At 39.4% G+C, this 19244-nt stretch overlaps 1 protein-coding gene across 1 annotated transcript in view; it reads right to left on the reverse strand.

The window, feature by feature from the left end:
* LOC126416267 (equilibrative nucleoside transporter 3) overlaps positions 1–19244 on the reverse strand; it is a 66042-nt gene that overhangs the window by 20160 nt on the left and 26638 nt on the right. The window contains exons 6-11 of the mRNA XM_050083900.1: positions 10670–10720; positions 10232–10464; positions 8308–8433; positions 4155–4269; positions 650–735; positions 56–258 (exon numbers count right to left, since the gene is read on the reverse strand). Of these exons, the coding sequence (XP_049939857.1) occupies positions 56–258; positions 650–735; positions 4155–4269; positions 8308–8433; positions 10232–10464; positions 10670–10720 (814 nt within the window). The remainder of the gene's footprint in view (positions 1–55; positions 259–649; positions 736–4154; positions 4270–8307; positions 8434–10231; positions 10465–10669; positions 10721–19244) is intronic.

Genomic DNA, 19244 nt, shown 5'->3' on the forward strand with positions numbered 1-19244 from the left:
ACTTTTTCTATTTGTACAGGGTGAACAGAGAAAAGGAAATCAATACATACTGTACCTTGGAACACATATCAAGGTGATATTTGCCAAATATCCATTTGAAAGGCCAAAAATCACCATGAGTATGATGTAATACACATCTGAATTTATAAGCAAAGGCATGCCATGGTGTCTCGGATGGGCATTGCACATCAGAAATAGTGGAATGAATACAACTCTTAAGATGCTGATAAGCCCTATCAGCCACGCACTGCCACGGGGCTGCAACAAAATACACATTTTCAAAAACATGATGAACTACTTACTGTAGTGGCGATATAATTTGAACTTTTTTTTTTAATCTGAGAGGTGTTCTATCATGAAATCCATGTCTTCAGTTATAAACACTGAACTACTTTACAACTACTGACGGTATGTCATCAGTTTGGACACTAGCTCCCACAAAGACATGTTTAAGTGGATAGTAGTATAATAATACATTAAACTTAACAAGAAATGGAAGTGTCTTGACAAAACCAAATTACTAAATTTTTTTCACTACATTTGCAATAAAAATTATAGTTTTTATGCAGAAAATACTACCAAAAGTAACTAACTTTCCTTAGCATTAATAATATACATGCAACCAAACATTAACAGTAATTTCACACACCCATTTCAAAATTCCAGCAGTGATTCGACCAATGTAATCACACAAACTGAAGATCAAGTAAGCAACCACAGGAACAAAGTAGATATCTGCAAAAAAGCAAATTAAATTTTAGTAATTTTGTTCCATCCAGTAAACTATGAGAATTCACTGAAATATATATAAGATGGAAACAATGGTGACAGAATGTTGATCGAAATAAATTGGGCAATGCTGAGGAAATTAAATTAGGAAATGAGGCACTAAAAGTAGTAGAGGAGTTTTGTTGTTTGAGTGCAAAATAACTGATGATAGCCAATATAAAATAGAGTCTAGCAGTAGCTTCTGGAAAAGAAAAACCTCTTACATTTAATGCAAATACACATGTTCAAGTCACATTAATGTGATCACCACCTAAGTTCGACTTCATCATGCAGTAACCACTCAGATAGCATGTGGCAGCACTAGCACTGGATGGTATATAAAGCATGTCAGGGGATGTGGAAAACAGTGCAGTCGTCATCTTAATATGGAAATGGAGAGCTCTATCTGATGTCCAAATGGGCATGATCACTGGCTTTCTGATCAAGAGAGGGAGTGTTTCCAGAATGTCTAAGTTTGTAAACTGTTTGCATCGCACCATGGTTAAAGTATACACGGCATGGCAAAATGGTGCTATCAAAAACCAGCATTGAGGCAATTGTGATCCACCATATGCCATAGATGACTAGGGTGAATGATGGATGTGGAGGTGCGTACGGGCTAATAGACGTGCACCTGTTGAGCAACTGACCACCCAGATGAATCAAGGGACTAACAACAGTGTCTCCTCAGTGACTGTTCAGCAAATGTTGCAGCATAAGTGCCTCCGCAGCAGGCATCTGGCTCATGCATCCAAGCTGACTGCTGTTCATCGGTGACGAAGATTGGAATTTGCATACCAACACAGCAACTTGCTGTTCACTGAGTGGCAACAGATGGCCTTTTCAGACGAATCAAGTTATATACATTGACGTGAAATACCAAAGCACACACCCTGCAAGAATTGTTGGAAGGGTACAGGAAGGAGGATTGTTTTCTTGGCATTCTTTCCGTTATCTCATCATTCTAAAAGGCACAATGGATCAATTGAAGTATACAGCTATCCTTGGGGTCCATGTACATGACTGTACCTCAGCATGATGGCATCTACCAGCAGCACAACACAATTTGCCACACAGCTTGCAGCGTATGTGCATGGTTCGAAGAGCATCAGGACGAATTTAACGTGCTCCCTGACCTCCAAACTCCCTGGACTTATACCCAATCGAGAATCTATGGGACCTCGTCAATCGGGCTGTTAGCACCAATCCTCAACAGAGAAACCTAGCACAGCTTATGATGACACTAGAGTGGGCATCGTTCCACACCCCTGCTGGTATCTATTGGAACCTCAAGGACACACTTGCTGCAAGTCTTTTAGTGGTCCACTTTCAGCCTTTTGACATGTGGTCACAATGTGACTGACAGTGTGTATATTATGAAGTCTTTTCTGAAGGTGTTTGCCTACTTTGCATGAAACTGAAATGTGTACAATAAAGTTCAGACATGAACAGAATAGAAACTTTTGAAATGTGGTGCTACAGAAGAATGCTGGAGATTTGGTGGGTAGATCGGGTGGGGAAATAGTAGTTTTTTATTATCTGCATTAAGTCAGTCTTCAGACAGAAGACCAATCCCTGACCTCAGAGACAATCTATTAATAGGAAAAATAAGAATGGTAGTCATTAGGTGATAGGCAAAGTTGCCAAAATTTGTATACACAATAATTAAAAATGGTGATTGTTGAAAGGACATTTGTTATCTGTGCTGATATGTAAAGTACTAGAGCTAACTGAGGTATCTAAATAAAAATTTTTTGATGACTGGCAGTTACAATACTTAATATACCAGCACCAGTTAAAAAAATTCTAAATATTAACTCAATATGCTTCTATGGAAAACTTTTCACTGTTACCCAACACATACAACATGATTACCAGATTGTACATTTTTACATACAAACATGGGAACACAAAGTTAGTTCCAACTTTATGAGGTACAAAGAATTTCTTTTTAACAACAAAAACAATTTATTATTGACAAAATTATTTAATTGGATAGATAAAAATATATACTCACCAAGCGGTGGAAGAACACACACATAAAGGACGGTTGTAATTGGCAAGCTTTTGGAGCCAGTGACTCCTCCTTCAAGCACAAGGGTTGATGGGGAAGAAAGAAGGGTGAAGGAAAAAGGACTGGAGACGTCTAGATACGGGGTAGATTTCAGGCAAGTCACCCAGAACCACGGATCAGGCGAGACTTACCGTATGGGATGAGAAGGAAAGATTTATCATTGGGCGTGACTGTCCCCGCTGCAAGACTTGCCCTATGCACACTCCTACCAACACATGTAAAAGCCTTGTAACTGGCAAAACATATATTATCAAAGAGAGAGCCACCTGAGAAACAGCACGTCATACACCAGCGCTTGTGTAAACACTGTTCGGCCTTCTATATGGGCATGATTACCACCAAATTATTAATTTGGGTGAATGGGCATAGGCAGAGGTTGTATACTGGCAACTCACAATATCTTGTTGTACAGCACGCTCCACAACATGACATACATGACCTTGGCACCTGTTTCACCACACACGCCATCTAGGTTCTACCTCCAGACTCCAGTGTCTAAGAACTCCACAAGCAGGAACTAGTCCTACAACATGTCCTTGGTTCTCACCACCCACCTGGCCTTAATTTACATTAATTTCTTCTGTCTCAGCTTTTCTTCTCTGTAACTACTCTTTGCTTCACTCCATTTTAGTTTTCTACATCTTTCATTGTCTTTCCCATCTATTTTTCACCACCACCTTCCCACCTCTGTTATGTACAATGCACTTAGCTTTTCACTCTGTTTAATTCATGCATGATGTCTAAGCAGTAATCTCTGTCTGCATATTACCCTGTCTTCCACCTTTAAGCTCTCAGGTTTTTCCTTCTCATTCTGTATAGTAGGTCTCCCCCGACACCCCCAATCTACCCATTTTCCTAGACCTCACCAGACCTTTCCTTCATCCCTTCTGCCTGAAGGAGGAGCCACTGGCTCCGAAAGCTTGCCAATTACAACAATCTTTTAGGTGTGTGTTTGCCGCCAATGGTGAGTAGATTTTTTATCTATCCAATTAAATAAAGAATTAATAGAGGGAAACATTCCACATGGGAAAAATATATCTAAAAACAAAGATGATGTGACTTACCAAACGAAAGCGCTGGCACGTCAATAGACACACAAACAAACACAAACATACACATAAAATATGTGTGTATGTTTGTGTTTGTGTTTGTTTGTGTGTCTATTGACGTGCCAGTGCTTTCATTTGGTAAGTCACATCATCTTTGTTTTTAGATATACAATTAAATAAAGAATTTGTTAAGGGTTTTTCAGACCAAAAGACCTTTTTCCTGTTAATCAAGTATGCAGCAAAAGCAAATCTGCAGCACTTACCATTCCAAGCAGAACCATTCCCTTTCTTTGTTGAATTTATAAGGACAGTCACAGAAGGGTATAAAGAAAGGGTCACGAAAAAAGTCATCCACACTGAGAATCCGTACACCCACATCTACAGAAAGGGTACACAAAAGTTAGCATTTGGTTATTACAGCACATATAACTGAGCTACAATGACATGCACATTAATACAGTAAACTATTGTCTGACAAAGATAAGGTACTCATGTCCCTCGTTTTTTAGAAATCTCAGTTAACACAAGACACAGATATTCATGAATACCTCCAAGGTATACTGTATGGAAACTACAAGACATACAAAAAAATGACACACATCAGTAGCTAGAGCATCTCTCTAAGTTTCAATCATAATGAATGCAGTGTGCAGTGGAGTATTTTGCACTACGCAGCAGTTGTATGATAATTTTTAGGTAAATCATGCACTCTGTATTGTTGTATCTAACTAGCTTGTGTCTGCAGACAGAAACACAAAGAACAGATTTCCAAAGTCGACTGTTGTCGCACCTTCCGAGGCAATTTCTGTCACCAGCTTCAATGAACTGCACACATGTACTGACATTTAGCATGTCACAAACGGCGCCCATATTGGTAATGCGAGTTAAAAACATGAATAGATGCTCTACCTACTAATGTGTGTCAAGTTTTTTTATATGTTTTACAGTTTTCATGCTGTGGTCTTCTGAAATGCTGGTGGTACTTACCAATCAACCTTGTGTCATACTCACAGCACACAGCTATTAATGTTGTTAGGAAAGATTATATGTGAAACATTATCCTCTAAAATGCACAAACACACACACACACACACAGTTCACAATGTAAAAAAAAATTAGTTTATATCTACTAACCAACTGCTAAAATTAATGAAAAAGATGCATCATTATGCACATACTAGTACTAACATCAAAGTTATGAATGAACTGTTGAATTATGTATTACATCATATCCTTTGATATGAACTGGTTTTTTCTTTTTTTTAATTTAATTCAGGGTAACAAGCAGAATTTGGCAGATGGACAGTTGAATGAGTGGGACAGACTTTCAAGTACCAGTGTAGTACCTAAAATCAAACAATAATGACCCAAACTAATACCGGCATATACTTCTAACATTTATGGAGGTTTCTTTCTGATAAAAAATGTGGAGGAGGATATCCACATAAACTTAATTATGCCAAATCTCCAGGTATTTTGTGTTTAATTTATTTCCTTCAGAGATATTATCTTTTTTTTTGGGGGGGGGGGGGGGGGATTATAGAAACTTCAATACCAGAGATCATGGTTTTCAGAAAGTTGTCAACTGCTGCTGCTGCCATCTCATAGATAATCCATCACTTACACTAGCTTCTTTCAACTCAGCTGGCACTGTTACAGATGTAGGTAACTATTTAATTTAATGAAGTACATATTAAATTACCAAAAGAAGATCTACAGCAACCACATACATTACTAAATGACTAAATGGTCATCTAGTACCAGTTGCAGATCTCCTATATAATGGCTTCTGGGATTTTCAGTACTTCATTTATTATGAACTAAATTTCAAAATTTAAAATGTTGTCATAATCTACTTGTTACGAGGTATAACATTAAAGGTTTAACAGAATTAGTCAAGTAATTACAGTTAGAAACTGTGTATATGAATTAATCAGAGCTGAGAGGCATTAAGTTCAAATGTGCAACATTTCTCTTTTTTTTCCTTCTTCTTCAAGATCATGAACTATTTAGACAACCCGCATCAAATGGCACTGAAAATCATTAAGTCACCCTTCCACTTGTATGTTGAACTGATGTTGCACCTAATGTGTGCGAATCAGAAAAGCATTAAACTATGGACTTTTTATCTTTCAGCTTTGTGTCATTGTGTATACTGCCAACACTGGTAGGTGTTGATTCCCGCACAATTCTTTCTGTGTGGTTTCATATTCATTCAGTTGTTGCTTGTTAGTTGTGCGGAAGTCAGTATTTCACTATTTCATTCAAAAGAAACAGAAATAATTCTGCTCATATGAAAAATTTAATAAAGCAAACCATTACTAATGGTGTACAATACATTATCTAAAGTGCAAAACACATCCACAATAACAAAAATAGGTCAGTACAAACTTTTACTATGACAATACTGACAATAATAAGCTTTATTTTCACTATATCATTTTCTGATGCCGGGTTATATATGCTAATGAGTCCTGTATTCTTTTCCAATGTCTATAACAGATCACATGATTAAATATGCCTAAGTTTTAAACAATCATTTTGATTGCCACTGCTGGAAAGGCTGTTTTTAGAGAATCAATGACATGGTCAACATTTATGTCCTTGCAAAATTTAAGTGCCTTCCAAACAAACATGCTCAAGAACTGTACCTAATGGGCCTTATTCAAGTGCGTGATGTCAAGAGACACAGACCTTGCAAATTAGATGGTGACATTTTGTAACGTGTGGATCCATAGAGGGCAGGTTTGTCAAAAATAATATTGCAGTTTCCACTCCACTGGAATGAAGTGGGTGTTTACTATACTGCATATGTTAATAAATGGGAACTATTCCAAGATAAATGCAAGAAGAATATAAAAAGAAATAAAATTGCTGATATCGTCCTGAAAACAATACATGAACATGTACAATCTTTTCTTCTGAAGTCCATGGTATCCTGGAAAGGAAACTAAATACTTTGATTCTCAGCTGTGTGTGAAAACTATGTATAAAACACACTGTAATGCTTATCCATATGCTGCTGTGAAATACAATTTCTACAGGCAGTATTCTGGGAAAACACGATTTCTAAAGGCAGTATTGTGGGAAAAAATATGGTTATACATTCAACAGACCACAAACGGTTGTTTGTTCTCTTTATGAGGAGCTTAAAATGAAATTAAAAAGTTGTCATCTCTGTGAAGCTCCAAACTTGCAGCCAAGACAGATTTGGAGTTTCATCTTCGAGTGAGTCTAAAGTTTTGTGAGTCCCTGAAGGAAGTCGAGTTCACTGTCTTCAAAATGAAGAAATGGATGCTGTTGCCTTTGACTATATGCAGAATTTGCTCTTACCAGAAATACCTGTGCAAAAAGTATTTTATATGTGGCAACTATGACTAATGTGTTCAGTATTCGTAATTTAAAAGATGATAGCAACATGATATATGCTTACAATGAGGGTGATGAAAGAAAATGTTCGAGTGAGGTGTGCACTTTTCTATACCACTATATTAAAAGCTACATTCCAGATACCATCAGCTTGTTCCACATGAATGTACTGGATGAAACCAAAATCACATTGGTGAGAATGGTCTGGGACTGACTGTAGCTTTTTAATTTGAGTCAATTACCCAAATGTTTCTTGAAAGTGGTCATTCATTCCTACCATGTGATAAAAGTTTTGGGGTATTCAAAAAGATAATAAAAATTTTGACAGTTTATAGCCCAGGGATTGTTAAGGACTCCAAAAAGATAAGAAATATATATTTTCCCCCTTAAACTTTAAGTACTGCAAGAACAAGATTGGAGAGGTTGAAGTGTCTAATTACATCAACTCGCCTGTGTATTGCATATTTTTTCTTGGAAGGCCAAGGACACTGCAAAATCTTACCATGCCACCCAAAAACATATAAAAGAACAAAGTTCCCATAAACTTTGAAAAGCGACAGGACATTGAAAAGATAGTAAAGTATGTTCCTCACGATGCTAAGGAATTTTATGAGAACATTATGGTTTTGTTGCATCTCTACAGTTTTTTCCTTCTCCGGAAAGTTTGTGCAAATTGACAAATGCCTTTCAGCTCCAATCAATTCATATGTATTTACACTTTTTTTTAAATGGTTCCTTTCTCATCTGTTAATTTATACATTGACTTGTTTAACATATATGTAGTTTCTACTCTTTGACAGGACTTATGGATTATGATGAATGAATCAATGAACTATTGGGGGGAAAATCTTTTTTCCAGTTTATAAGAGCAACGTGAGACAACACGAGATAATTAGAACAGACACTTCTGACAGACATGATACAGACTCAGTTGTTTGTGTGAGGTATTTTATCCTTTTAAAGGGACCATTCATTTTGCTACACTATATTAGGAGGCTAAACAAACTACGTTTGAGAATGACATTTGTGTAACTACTATGTACATACCTTACTGAGAATTGTTTTATAAGAAATTTCTCTTACAGGCTGCCTGTCAATTGCTTCAATTGTAGCAGGTTCATATTGTAGTGTACTCACTGCTTCTTTTTCTTTTGTAAAATACTGGAAGAATACCTGTAAAGAACAATCAGGCACATCATATTGGGAATTTGAAATTCAGAATCAATATTGAGAAATACTGGACATGGCAAAATGTTTGTCTATAAAATTTTATATGTATCAAATGGCACAAGAGAGGTAGGAGTAAACAGTCATAGAAACTCTAGCATTATTGTTTCTGTGTGTCCCAAATGACAAGAAGTAAGAATTGATTAGGAAAGTCACCAAGACCTCATTGTATTCTTTACTTTCAATGAAGGAAAGAAGAAATATCCATGTTTGAGGCACTTTCACCAATTGATGTCATGAATGTAGATTCCTATATCTTTTAACAAGTTTTTAGAAATTATACCAAAGGCTCTTGCTATCATAATTTTTAAGATTTCTCTCATTTGGTGTGTGTGTCCGCGCACACGTGCGTGTTTGCACGCACAAATGTTTGTTATTCTCTATACTCACAGAATCATTATGTGTACAGTGATGCACTGTGACAAATATTGACAGCTTCAGGCACACACTTTTTTCACTCCCATGGCATTTGGTCACTGTCACTGAAACTGTGCTAAGGCCTTATTTGTCTGCCTTATTTGTTTGTTACCAACATTGTCATTATCATTTCTATATAGTAGCATCGATGTACCAAAACTTTGCAGCACAGGCAGAAGAGGAAGAATAACAAGAACAAGAAGAAGAAGAAGAAGAAGAAGAAGAAAATGTAACTTAAATAACACCAAACATTATCTTGTCAGTAGTTATAACAATCAGTTTCTGGAATAAACATTTGAATAGTGCCACTATAATCTTGCCTTTCATATCTTTCAAGATACTCCTTAAAGAAAGTTACATATAAAAGATGTAAGTGCACTTAGCGCACTGGCAGATTTTCCGTTGCATGCTACTGCTGGAAATAGTTTCTGTGATGAGACATGGAAAGTCACCATAGTGAATCATGAGTCACATAAAGGAGCCAAATGAGATTCTCATTCATAATTTCCAATGATTCATAAATAAGGTTAGCTGATATTTTATTCTATTAAGTTAGAATTTAATCACATTTTAAAATTTTCAGCAAAAATCAAAAATAAGACATACAAGTAAGTTATTGCAGTGGTTAATGTATATCTAGGGGTAAGCTACACATCAGTCTACCAATTACAGTAATTGTATTTTCGCATTGCAATTTGTTGGCTTTGCCAACTCACAAGCAAATTACCACATTCCATCATACCGTAGGCCTCAGGCTTCACAACAGGTCAGCATGTCAGCACATTTGATCCCTTCTAGTCACCAAAGGAATACAAAAATTGGCAGGCAATCTTAAAATTCATAATAACCATTTGTTCTGGCACTCTCAACACCAGAAACAAATGTAATCAATTCATATCTTATGTTGAAAGGAATCATTAGATTCAGTGAACCTCGCTGGCTACTCTGTATCATCACCCGATTGTGTACTACCAATGTCAACAAACTGTCAACATCAGCACACAATACAAGCGCTGCTGAGGCTGTAAGTGCACTTTAGCCCATTTCAGGGTTTCAAAATTTATATGTCATCTTATGATGCTTTCAGATGAGACAGTTGTAAGAGTTACAATGTGACTGAAGTTCTTGAATTACTGTTTGTCATTGTGTTTTTAACTGAAAGTCAATAAAAGTCTTAAAAAATTGTCTAATTACATATTTTAATGGAAATCCTTGGAAAGAGAATAAACTGGAAGTTGAATAATACAGTTGGGGTTAAAAAGAAAATTTAACAAAACACATCTATAGAAATGCTACACAAATGTTACTAATTCCTATATTGACATACCGAACGTGAAAGCACCAGATATGCGATCAATGATAGAATCAGTGTTCCATCAGCAATCATAAAGTAAACAAATGCACTGTTGACTGGTGTGGCTCCAATGCATAGGGACACAATTTCTGCAAGGGCAGCAAATATTCCTCCAAGAGCTTGACCACTGACAACAGCAGTGATATACCGAGATGGAAACTTTGCGACTATACCGAAGAGGCCACCTTGGAGTACAGCAGATGCAACTAGAGAACAGAAAGATTGAGGTGAGTCTGAGACAAATGGAGCTCTCAGAGTGGATATCACAATTTTACTGCACTTCCTTTTCACACACTGAATACTCAGGCAGATAAAGAAAAGCAATAAATAATGGTTAATTATTGTTATTTTATACATGATTAACCAAACAGCTAACCCATAGTACAAAACATTCAATAGAACAGTACTCACTATTAAGAACCACAACTGTTGCCAGCGTGACTATAAAAAAGATCTCCTGCCCTGAAACAGAGAAACAAAAACTTGAAGAAAAAAAAAACAACACTTGTTATTTTTCAAAATAAATCTACAGGATATTGCTTCCTTGCATGAAATGAACAAAATATTTTCAACCATAATTCTCCCCAAGAAATTTCAAAGTTTTTTAAGCCACAAATAAAGGCATATGAATCAGCTGTCCAGTGTACCAATGTATTAACCACATGAAAACTTGGGTAATTAAACTAATTCACAGTTTATTTCTTGTTATTCTGCTGGACACTTCAATGGCCCATTTACTGTAATTATGCATATGTCTGGTAAGGTTGCTAGGTGTAGTGAGAAAGATTACATCTGCCAGCACCAGTTCATGTGACAAAACACCCAGGGAAGATTTAAGAGCTCTGTGGACTGTCATGGCCTCATTTTTCAAAATCAGGCAATGTTTACAGTCAGCTCTCCAGAATATCTATTAATGGCAACTGTCTGTTACAGGGTTTTCTCCTGGACTGTGATTCAGACTTTGCTGCTATGTAGCATAATGTTTTACTAATACATAGACTTGCCTTTCCGACTAATCCGGTGCTGTCTTTGTTCATCATTCAATTAACAGTTGTCTTTCCAGTGAATGAACCAACAGCATATGGGCCCACTGAGACCGTGATTTATATAAGTGTTTCCCTGTCAAAACTACAGAGTCCTTCTCCACTAAAAAGTGAGTCATTTAACAAACTTCCACAGTTCTGTATTTGCCAAGAGGTAGCCAGCTCCAGAAGACTTTTTCACATATTTTCAGAAGAGTCAGGACCAATACTTTCTGTGAATTATTTGTAAATAATCTGTGCTTAATAAAGCATGTGTTGCTGAAGAATTAGGCTAACATTCACCAGGCTAATGTCATTTTTCGTTACGCATCATACATACTACATATATAAACATTAGTAATGAAAACATTTAGTTTCCATAATGCTGAATACTAAAATGGAGATACAAAAAAAAGCTCTACAGCAGATGCACATTGCAGGCTGATTGATTATTAAATTAGAAATTAATTAAATGGCAACATACTAAGATCTTCACTCAAACTGTGCTGGTCCAGACCACAAAATAAAATTCCAGATTTTTTACACACTTGCCTTCCCATCAGTTATAACAAAGGATGCATTCGTGACAAATAAATAGTCTAATTGGAATGTAAAATCATTTACTGTGGTAAAAATGTGGTATACAGGAAAAACATACTAGCTACATAAACAGAAGATATTTGCACAAGGTTATAAAGCCATGTATCAAACAACTATACAGACGAGTCAAAGGCACTTTATCTCATCAATGAGAAAAAGGAATTCCTAGTTGGATATTTGCCTTACTGACTAACTCACTGTCTGTAACCTCAAATCATATTGTGTCATTTTCACATAACCTTCAGAGAATAAGAATGTTATAACCAATAGAGAAGCACACAAAGCTTAATTCTGTAACCCCTGCAGTTGTTGTAACCCCTGCAGTTGTCCTTGGCTGTTGCATCATGTAGCACACACTCCTGAATTCTGACACTAGTAGGTACCCAAAAAATGTCAATTTCTTCCTCTACTTTTTAAAAATAGGAGTAATGGAGTTATTATGTCATGAGCAGTTTTATCATGTTGTAATGCATTCCTGTCTGATGTAAAGAGTTGACTAATCAACTTCAGAGCAGGAGCTTGGAATAGTGCTGTTTCCAAACATTCAGCCTAGTCCCCTTACCCTGATCCATACCTAATGATTTTTAAAATTTTATTTTGTGAGGGTCCACAATATCAAGATGTTTTGAGAATGAAAGCATGGTCCAAGTAGGTTGTAATCTGTTCATTACTTGTGAAACTGGCCAATTTCAACCACGGACCATTTCAAGGACATATTTTAAGGTTCAGACCGCATTACACATTTTAATACATTGTTGTTACATGTTGACAGGTATACAAGATATTTCTGTGTGTATGTGGTACAAAAACAGCACAATAATGTACACAATTATGTACGTTAATGGATCCAACAGCCAATGGACGTAATCATGTACACTAATGTACTGATTCTGTGCCATATTCACACAACAAGCAAGCACATCATACAAGCATGACCTCCACCTCTGGCCACTCTGGAGGGGGGAGGGGAAGGGGGAGGGATAGCAGGGTATGGTTGGAGAAAGAGGAAGGAGTGCTGGATGGCAGAGTGTGCAGAGATTAGAGCTGGCAGGCCAAGGATGCCAGACGCAGTGTTGGGAGGAAAGGGGAGGGAGGAATGGGGAGTAGAGGGGAGAGTGGCAGAGAAGTGGAAAAGACCAGTGGGTACACAGGTACAGAGAGGTGCACAGTGAGGGTGGTGGGACACGAGTTGGGAGGAGTTGATAATACAGAGGGGGTGGAAACTGTTGGATGGAGAGTGTGGGGACAATACATTACCATCAATTGTAGCTGGGATGATTCCAGGAGCGGAGAATGTGTTGTATGGTTAACTCCCATGTGTGTAGTCCAAAAGCTGGTGGGTGAGGGGAGGATCCAAATAACCTGGGTTGTGAAGCAGCCAGTCTACATCTACATAGCTACTCCAAAAACAACCATACAGTTCGTGGCGGAGGGTACCCTGTAACACTACTTGTCATTTCCTTTCCTGTGCCCCTCACAAATAGAGTGAGGGAAAAACGACTGTCTGCATGCCTCTGTGTGAGCCCTAATTTCTTATCTTCGTGATAATTATGTGTAATGTAAGACCTTAACTTTTTCCGGTGAATTGAATGTTCAAACAACTTACGGGTTTTCTGCCGGGTGACGTCATCGACCACAGCCGATATTTCGACAGGAGCACACCGTGCCATTCTCAAGGCATAAATGCAAGGAGGAAGAAATGTGCAAGGGAATTTAATACCTTGGTTCACAGAGGAGAAACAAGGAAGATACCACACACAGAACAAGTGTCAACACAAACAAAGATAACCAACATCAGAAATATCGATAGTGACTATTAATCAACAGGTGAGGTAGCACTAATTCTGTCCCTCTGTTTTTTGATGAGAGACAGAGCCAGATTCCAAGCAGCATTTAAACAAAATCCACCATCTCTGTTTATAAGGTTGCTTGATAGTTTGATTTCAACAGCTTCCTTAATAACACTATCCCAATAGCTGGACATGCAAGCCAGAATCTCCGTGTTGTTGTATTCCATAGGATGACCGGTGTCAAGGCAATTTTCAGCAATAGCGGATTTGCTTGGTTATTGTAAGCGTGTGTGATGCTTATGTTCAATACACCGGTCTTCCACAGTCCTGATTGTCTGACTAATATATGACATGCCACAACTGCAAGGAATACAATAGACACCAGCCTTACGCAAACCAAGATCATCTTTTATGGACACCAACAGGGCCTTAATCTTAGAAGGTGGTCGAGAAACACATTTCACATCATATTTCTGCAAAATACGGCCAATCCTGTTGGAAATGTTTCGTGCGTAAGGCAAAAAGGCCGAGGACTTAGGTGCCACTTCGTTGCTATCGTCACTCACTCGTTGCACAGAGGGCTGATAGCGTAATGCACGTTTGATCTGCCTGTCACTATAACCATTCTGACGAAAGGTGACTTTGAGATGTGATAGCTCAGCTGCCAAACTTTCAGGTTCTGAGATAAAGTGGCCCCTGTGAACCAAGGTACGAAGTACTCCTTCACACTGAGCTGGATGGTGACAACTATCAGTTTTCAGATACAAGTCAGTGTGAGTAGGCTTCCTATAAACAGAATGCCCCAATGTACCATCGGTCTTCCTTCTGACCAACACATCGAGGAAGGGAAGGAATCCATTCTTTTCCACCTCCATAGCGAACTGAATACTTGGGTGGATTGCATTCAGGTGTTCCAAAAACCGGTTTAAATTCTCACTACCATGAGGCCAAACAACAAAACTATCATCTACAAATCTGAAAAAACACACAGGTTTCAAGGTCGCTGACTCCAATGCACGTTCCTCAAAGTCCTCCATAAACAAATTGGCCACAATAGGTGACAACGGGCTTCCCATTGCAACTCCATCAGTCTGTTCGAAGTACTGACCATTGAATAAAAAGTAAGTGGAAGTCAGCACATGTCGAAACAAATTTGTTAACTCGACACCAAACTTAACCTCAATTAGCTGCAATGAATCAGAGAGAGGAATGTGAGTGAAAAGAGAAACCACATCAAAACTGACAAAAATGTTAGAGTCATTCAAACGCAATCCCTGCAATCGACGTAAGAAATCTGCGGAGTTCTTAGTGTGTTCACACCTACCTACTAGTGGGCTCAACAAACTAGCAAGATGTTTCACTACACAATATGTCGGAGCACCAATATTAGAAACAATATGCCTCAACGGGACAACCTCTTTAAGGACCTTAGGGAGGCCACATAATCTAGGTGGTACAGCACAGTAGGAATTAAGACTCTTGATAGTCTCCTGTGACAAAGAACTTTTCTTCAGGAGGTTGTTAGTCTTTCTCTCAACACTCTTAGTAGAGAAGGGGAAAAGATGAGTGGTTGTGTAGACAAAGTAGTGCACAATGAGGAGAGGGGACATTAGTTGGGAGGAGGTGATAAGACAGGGGGCTGGTGCAGAAACTGTTGGGTGGAGAGTGTGAGGATAATAGGTTACCATAGGATGATTTCAGGAACAAAGAATGTGTCATATGGAAAACTCCTATCTGTGCGGTTCAGAAAATCTGGTGCTGGAGGGGAGGATCCAGATGGCCCAGGATGTGTTGTAGTAGTAGTAGTAGTAGTAGTAGTACTATGGTATTCTGCTTTACGGCAGATCTTGTCATGGGTTAAGCCTCTTCCACTTTTGTCTGTCCATAGCCAGTCTTTTCATTTCTGAATATTTGCGTCCTTTGATATTGTCCAGCATTTGATATCTTCTTTTTCCTCTTCCCTTTTTTCCCCTCCACCATTCCTTCCTTCAATAAACAGTCCTTCCTCAAACAATGTCCAATCCAGTTCAGTTTTCTCTTTCTGATGACTTTCAGCATGCTTCTTTCTTCTCCAATTCTTCTTAATACTTCTTCATTCCTTAGTCGGTCTTCCCATTTCACTTTTTCCATTCTTCTCCATATCCACATCTCTAGTGCCTCCAATCTTCTTTCATTGTCCTTCCTCAATGTCCATGTCCCCGCACCCAACGCTCCAAATGTAACATTTGGCAAGTCTTTTCCTCAGATTTTTGTTTAGTGGTCCACAAAGTATTTTCTGTTTCCTCTTGAATCCTTCTTTTGCCATTGCAATTCTTTTCCTAATTTCTGTTGAGCAATACATATCATCCATTATTACACTTCCCAAGCCTTCCCAGCCATTAAAATAGAGCATATTATGTTCAGCTGCATGTTGTGCTACAGGGTGGTCTACTTTGCTCTTGGCCACAGTTGGGCAGTGACCATTCAATCCTGGTGGATAGGTGGTTGGTAGTCACACCAATATAAAAGCTGAGCAATGATTGCAGCAGAGCTGGTATAAGACACAGCTGCTTTCACAGGTGGTCCGGTGTCTGATGAAGTAGGACCTGTGACAGGACTGGAATAGGAAGTGCTAGGTAGGTGGTCTGGGCAGGTCTCTTACACCTCGTTTATTCCACAGGGATATAATCACTGTGGCAAGGGATTGGGATTGGGAGTGGCACAGGGATGGACCAGGATGTTCTGGAGGTTGGGTGGGCAACAGATCATCACTTTAGGAGGGGTGGTAAGGATCTGGGGTAGGATGTCCCTCATTTCAAGGCATGATGATAGCTAACCGAAGCCCTGGCGAAGGATGTGGTTCATTTGTTGCAGTCTGGGGTGTTATTAGGTGACAGGGGGCGCTCCTTTTTAGCTGGTTCTTGGGGGTGGTGGGAGGATTGGGGGGGGGGGGGGATATGACACATTAAATCCATCTGCATCCCAGGTCTGGGGGGAAAGTGCCTGTCTGTGAAGCTCTTTGAGACCTTCAGCATGCTGGGCAAGGTTGCTTCTCTCAATGCAGATAAACCATCCCCGGATGGCCAGGCTCTGGGGGAGGGATTTTGTGGTGTGGAAGGGATGGTAGCAGTCAAAATGTAGTTACTGTTGGTAGTTGATGTGTTTGATGTGGTCAGAAGTTGGGAATGGAGCCATCATCGAGGAGGCAGTCAATGGCCAGGAAAGTGGCACGTTGGGTTGAAGATGACCAAGTGAAGTGAATGGGAGAGAAGGTGCTGAGTTTGTGGAGGAGTGAGAATTGTTGTGTCCTTGAGTCCAGATAATGAAGATATCAATGAACCTGAACCAGACCAGGTGTTTAGGAGTCTAGGAAGGTTTTCTCCAGGCAGTCCACACACAGGTTAGAACAAGAGCGTGCTGTGTGAGTGCCCTTAGCTGTGCCACAGATTTATTCATATACTTTCCTTTCACAAGAGAAATAGTTGTGTGTTAGGATAAAGTTAGTAAGGTGAATGAGGAGGTTATTTTGGAGTCTGAAAGATGTTGGGAGAGATAGTGTTAAATAGTGGCAAGACTACGGAAATGAGGGATGTTGGTGTGTAGGCAAATGGTGTCAACAATGATGGGTAGGGATCTAGGGGGCAAAGGGGTGAAGATGGTTGAGTTGGTGAAGGAAATGGTTTATATCTTCAATATGGGAAGTTACATCCCAGGCAATAGGTGGAAGTGTTGGCCAGTGAGAGCTGAAATTCTTTCAGTGGGAGCACAATGACCACCTACAACGGGGTGTCCAGAGTTGTTGGTTTTGTGGATTTGGGGAGCATGAGAAGGTGAGTGTGTGATGTGTTGTAGGGGTGAGGAGGGAAATGGATTGAAGGGGTAGGTTCAGGGAAGGGCCTAAGGCATTAAGCACGGATTGGAGGTTATGTTGTACTTCTGCAAGTAGGATGATTAGTCCGTATTTGTTTTGAGGCTGTGTATGACTGTCATTTCTTCTGCTGAAACGTTGGTGATCTTGGGAAGGGACCTGAGGAAGGGTGGTGAGGCCAAGTTGGAAGTAAGGAATTCCTGGAAGGTCACCAGTGGGTGTTTAGGTGGAAGGGAGAAGATATGAACTAGGAGAGGCAGGGTTCAATGTTGTGATTAGGTTGACTATGGTTTGAGAGATTGGTGTCAAAGAAGTGTTCCCACTGCAGGGATCAGGAGGAGAAGAGTAGATCATTGATGAGTTGAGCATGCTTCAGTTTGGGTGTAGGGCTGAAGGTGAGGCCTTTAGATAGGACTGAACGTACTGTGGGGCTCAGGATCTTAGTGGAAAGGTTAAGTGTTCTGGAGTTGTTCTGAAAAGTTCAGCTAGGTAGGATCTGGGTGATATGAGGTGTTGGTGAGGAGGAACACTGTGGGTAGGATAGGGGTTGGATAGTGGTGCCCAAAGGTGGCAGTAGGGTGTCAGTAGATTGGCAAACTTATGAAGGTAATGTCGAGGTACTCCAGCAAGGGATTCGTTTCAGAGATGTGATGTATGCAGTAGGGACTGCACAGTAGCATATCCTGCGGAGGGAGCAGAGGTGGTTCTGGAGATGTGTTTCTGCAGTACAAGGTTTGTTAGGGAGAGGTGCTGGTGGAATCTGAAACGATGAGTGTCATTGTGAAACAAGGTATCGTATCGAGAAAAGAAATTGGTATAATTAGGCCATTTGGGGATTCCACAGTTTAGGCAACATTTAAGAATAGGATGTGGGACTGGATTTTAGCCAGGGAAGGGGAAACGTTTCTGAATTGGTGCAGAAAGATGGAGCAGGGGTTCAGTGTGGCAGGAATGACATGGGGAAGTCGAAAATGACGTAGGAAAAAGGCAAAAGAAGGCATTTAGGTGGTTGTGCGGGAACCTCCCCCCTCATGCAGCTAAATATAACATGCTTCATTTCATTACTGACAGAGTAGGCAGCAATCTGCAGTTGTTTGCTGATGATGCCGTGGTGTACGGTAAGGACTTGAAGTTGAGTGACTGTAGGAAGATACAAGGCGACTTAGACAAAATTTCCAAGTGGTGTGATGAATGGCAGCTAGCCCTAAAGGTGAAAAAATTTAAGATAATGCAGATGAGTAGAAAGATCAAACCTGTACTGTTCAGATACAGTATTATTAGTGTCCTGCTTGACACAGTCAAATCATTTAAATATCTGGGCATAACGTTGCAAAGCGATAGAAGATGGAACAAGCATATGAGAACTGTGGTAGGAAAGGCAAATGATTGACTTTGGTTTACTGGGAGGACTTTAGGAAAAATTTGTTCACCTGTAAAGGAGACCACATATAGGCTGCTGGAGCAACCTATTCGTTAGTACTGCTTGAGGTTTGTGATCTGTACCAGGTCGGATTGAAGGAAGACATTGAAGCAATTCAGAGGAGAGCTGCTAGATTTGTTACCAATAGGTTGGAACAACATGTAAATGTTACAGAGATGCTTCGGACACTCAAATAGGAATCCCTGGAGGGAAGGCGATGTTCTTTTCGACAAACACTATTGAGAAAATTTAGAGAACTGCTAACTGTCGTACAATTCTACTTCCGCCAACATACATTACGCATGTT

The sequence above is a fragment of the Schistocerca serialis genome, chromosome 8, assembly GCF_023864345.2.
Source record: "Schistocerca serialis cubense isolate TAMUIC-IGC-003099 chromosome 8, iqSchSeri2.2, whole genome shotgun sequence".
NCBI lineage: Eukaryota > Metazoa > Arthropoda > Insecta > Orthoptera > Acrididae > Schistocerca > Schistocerca serialis.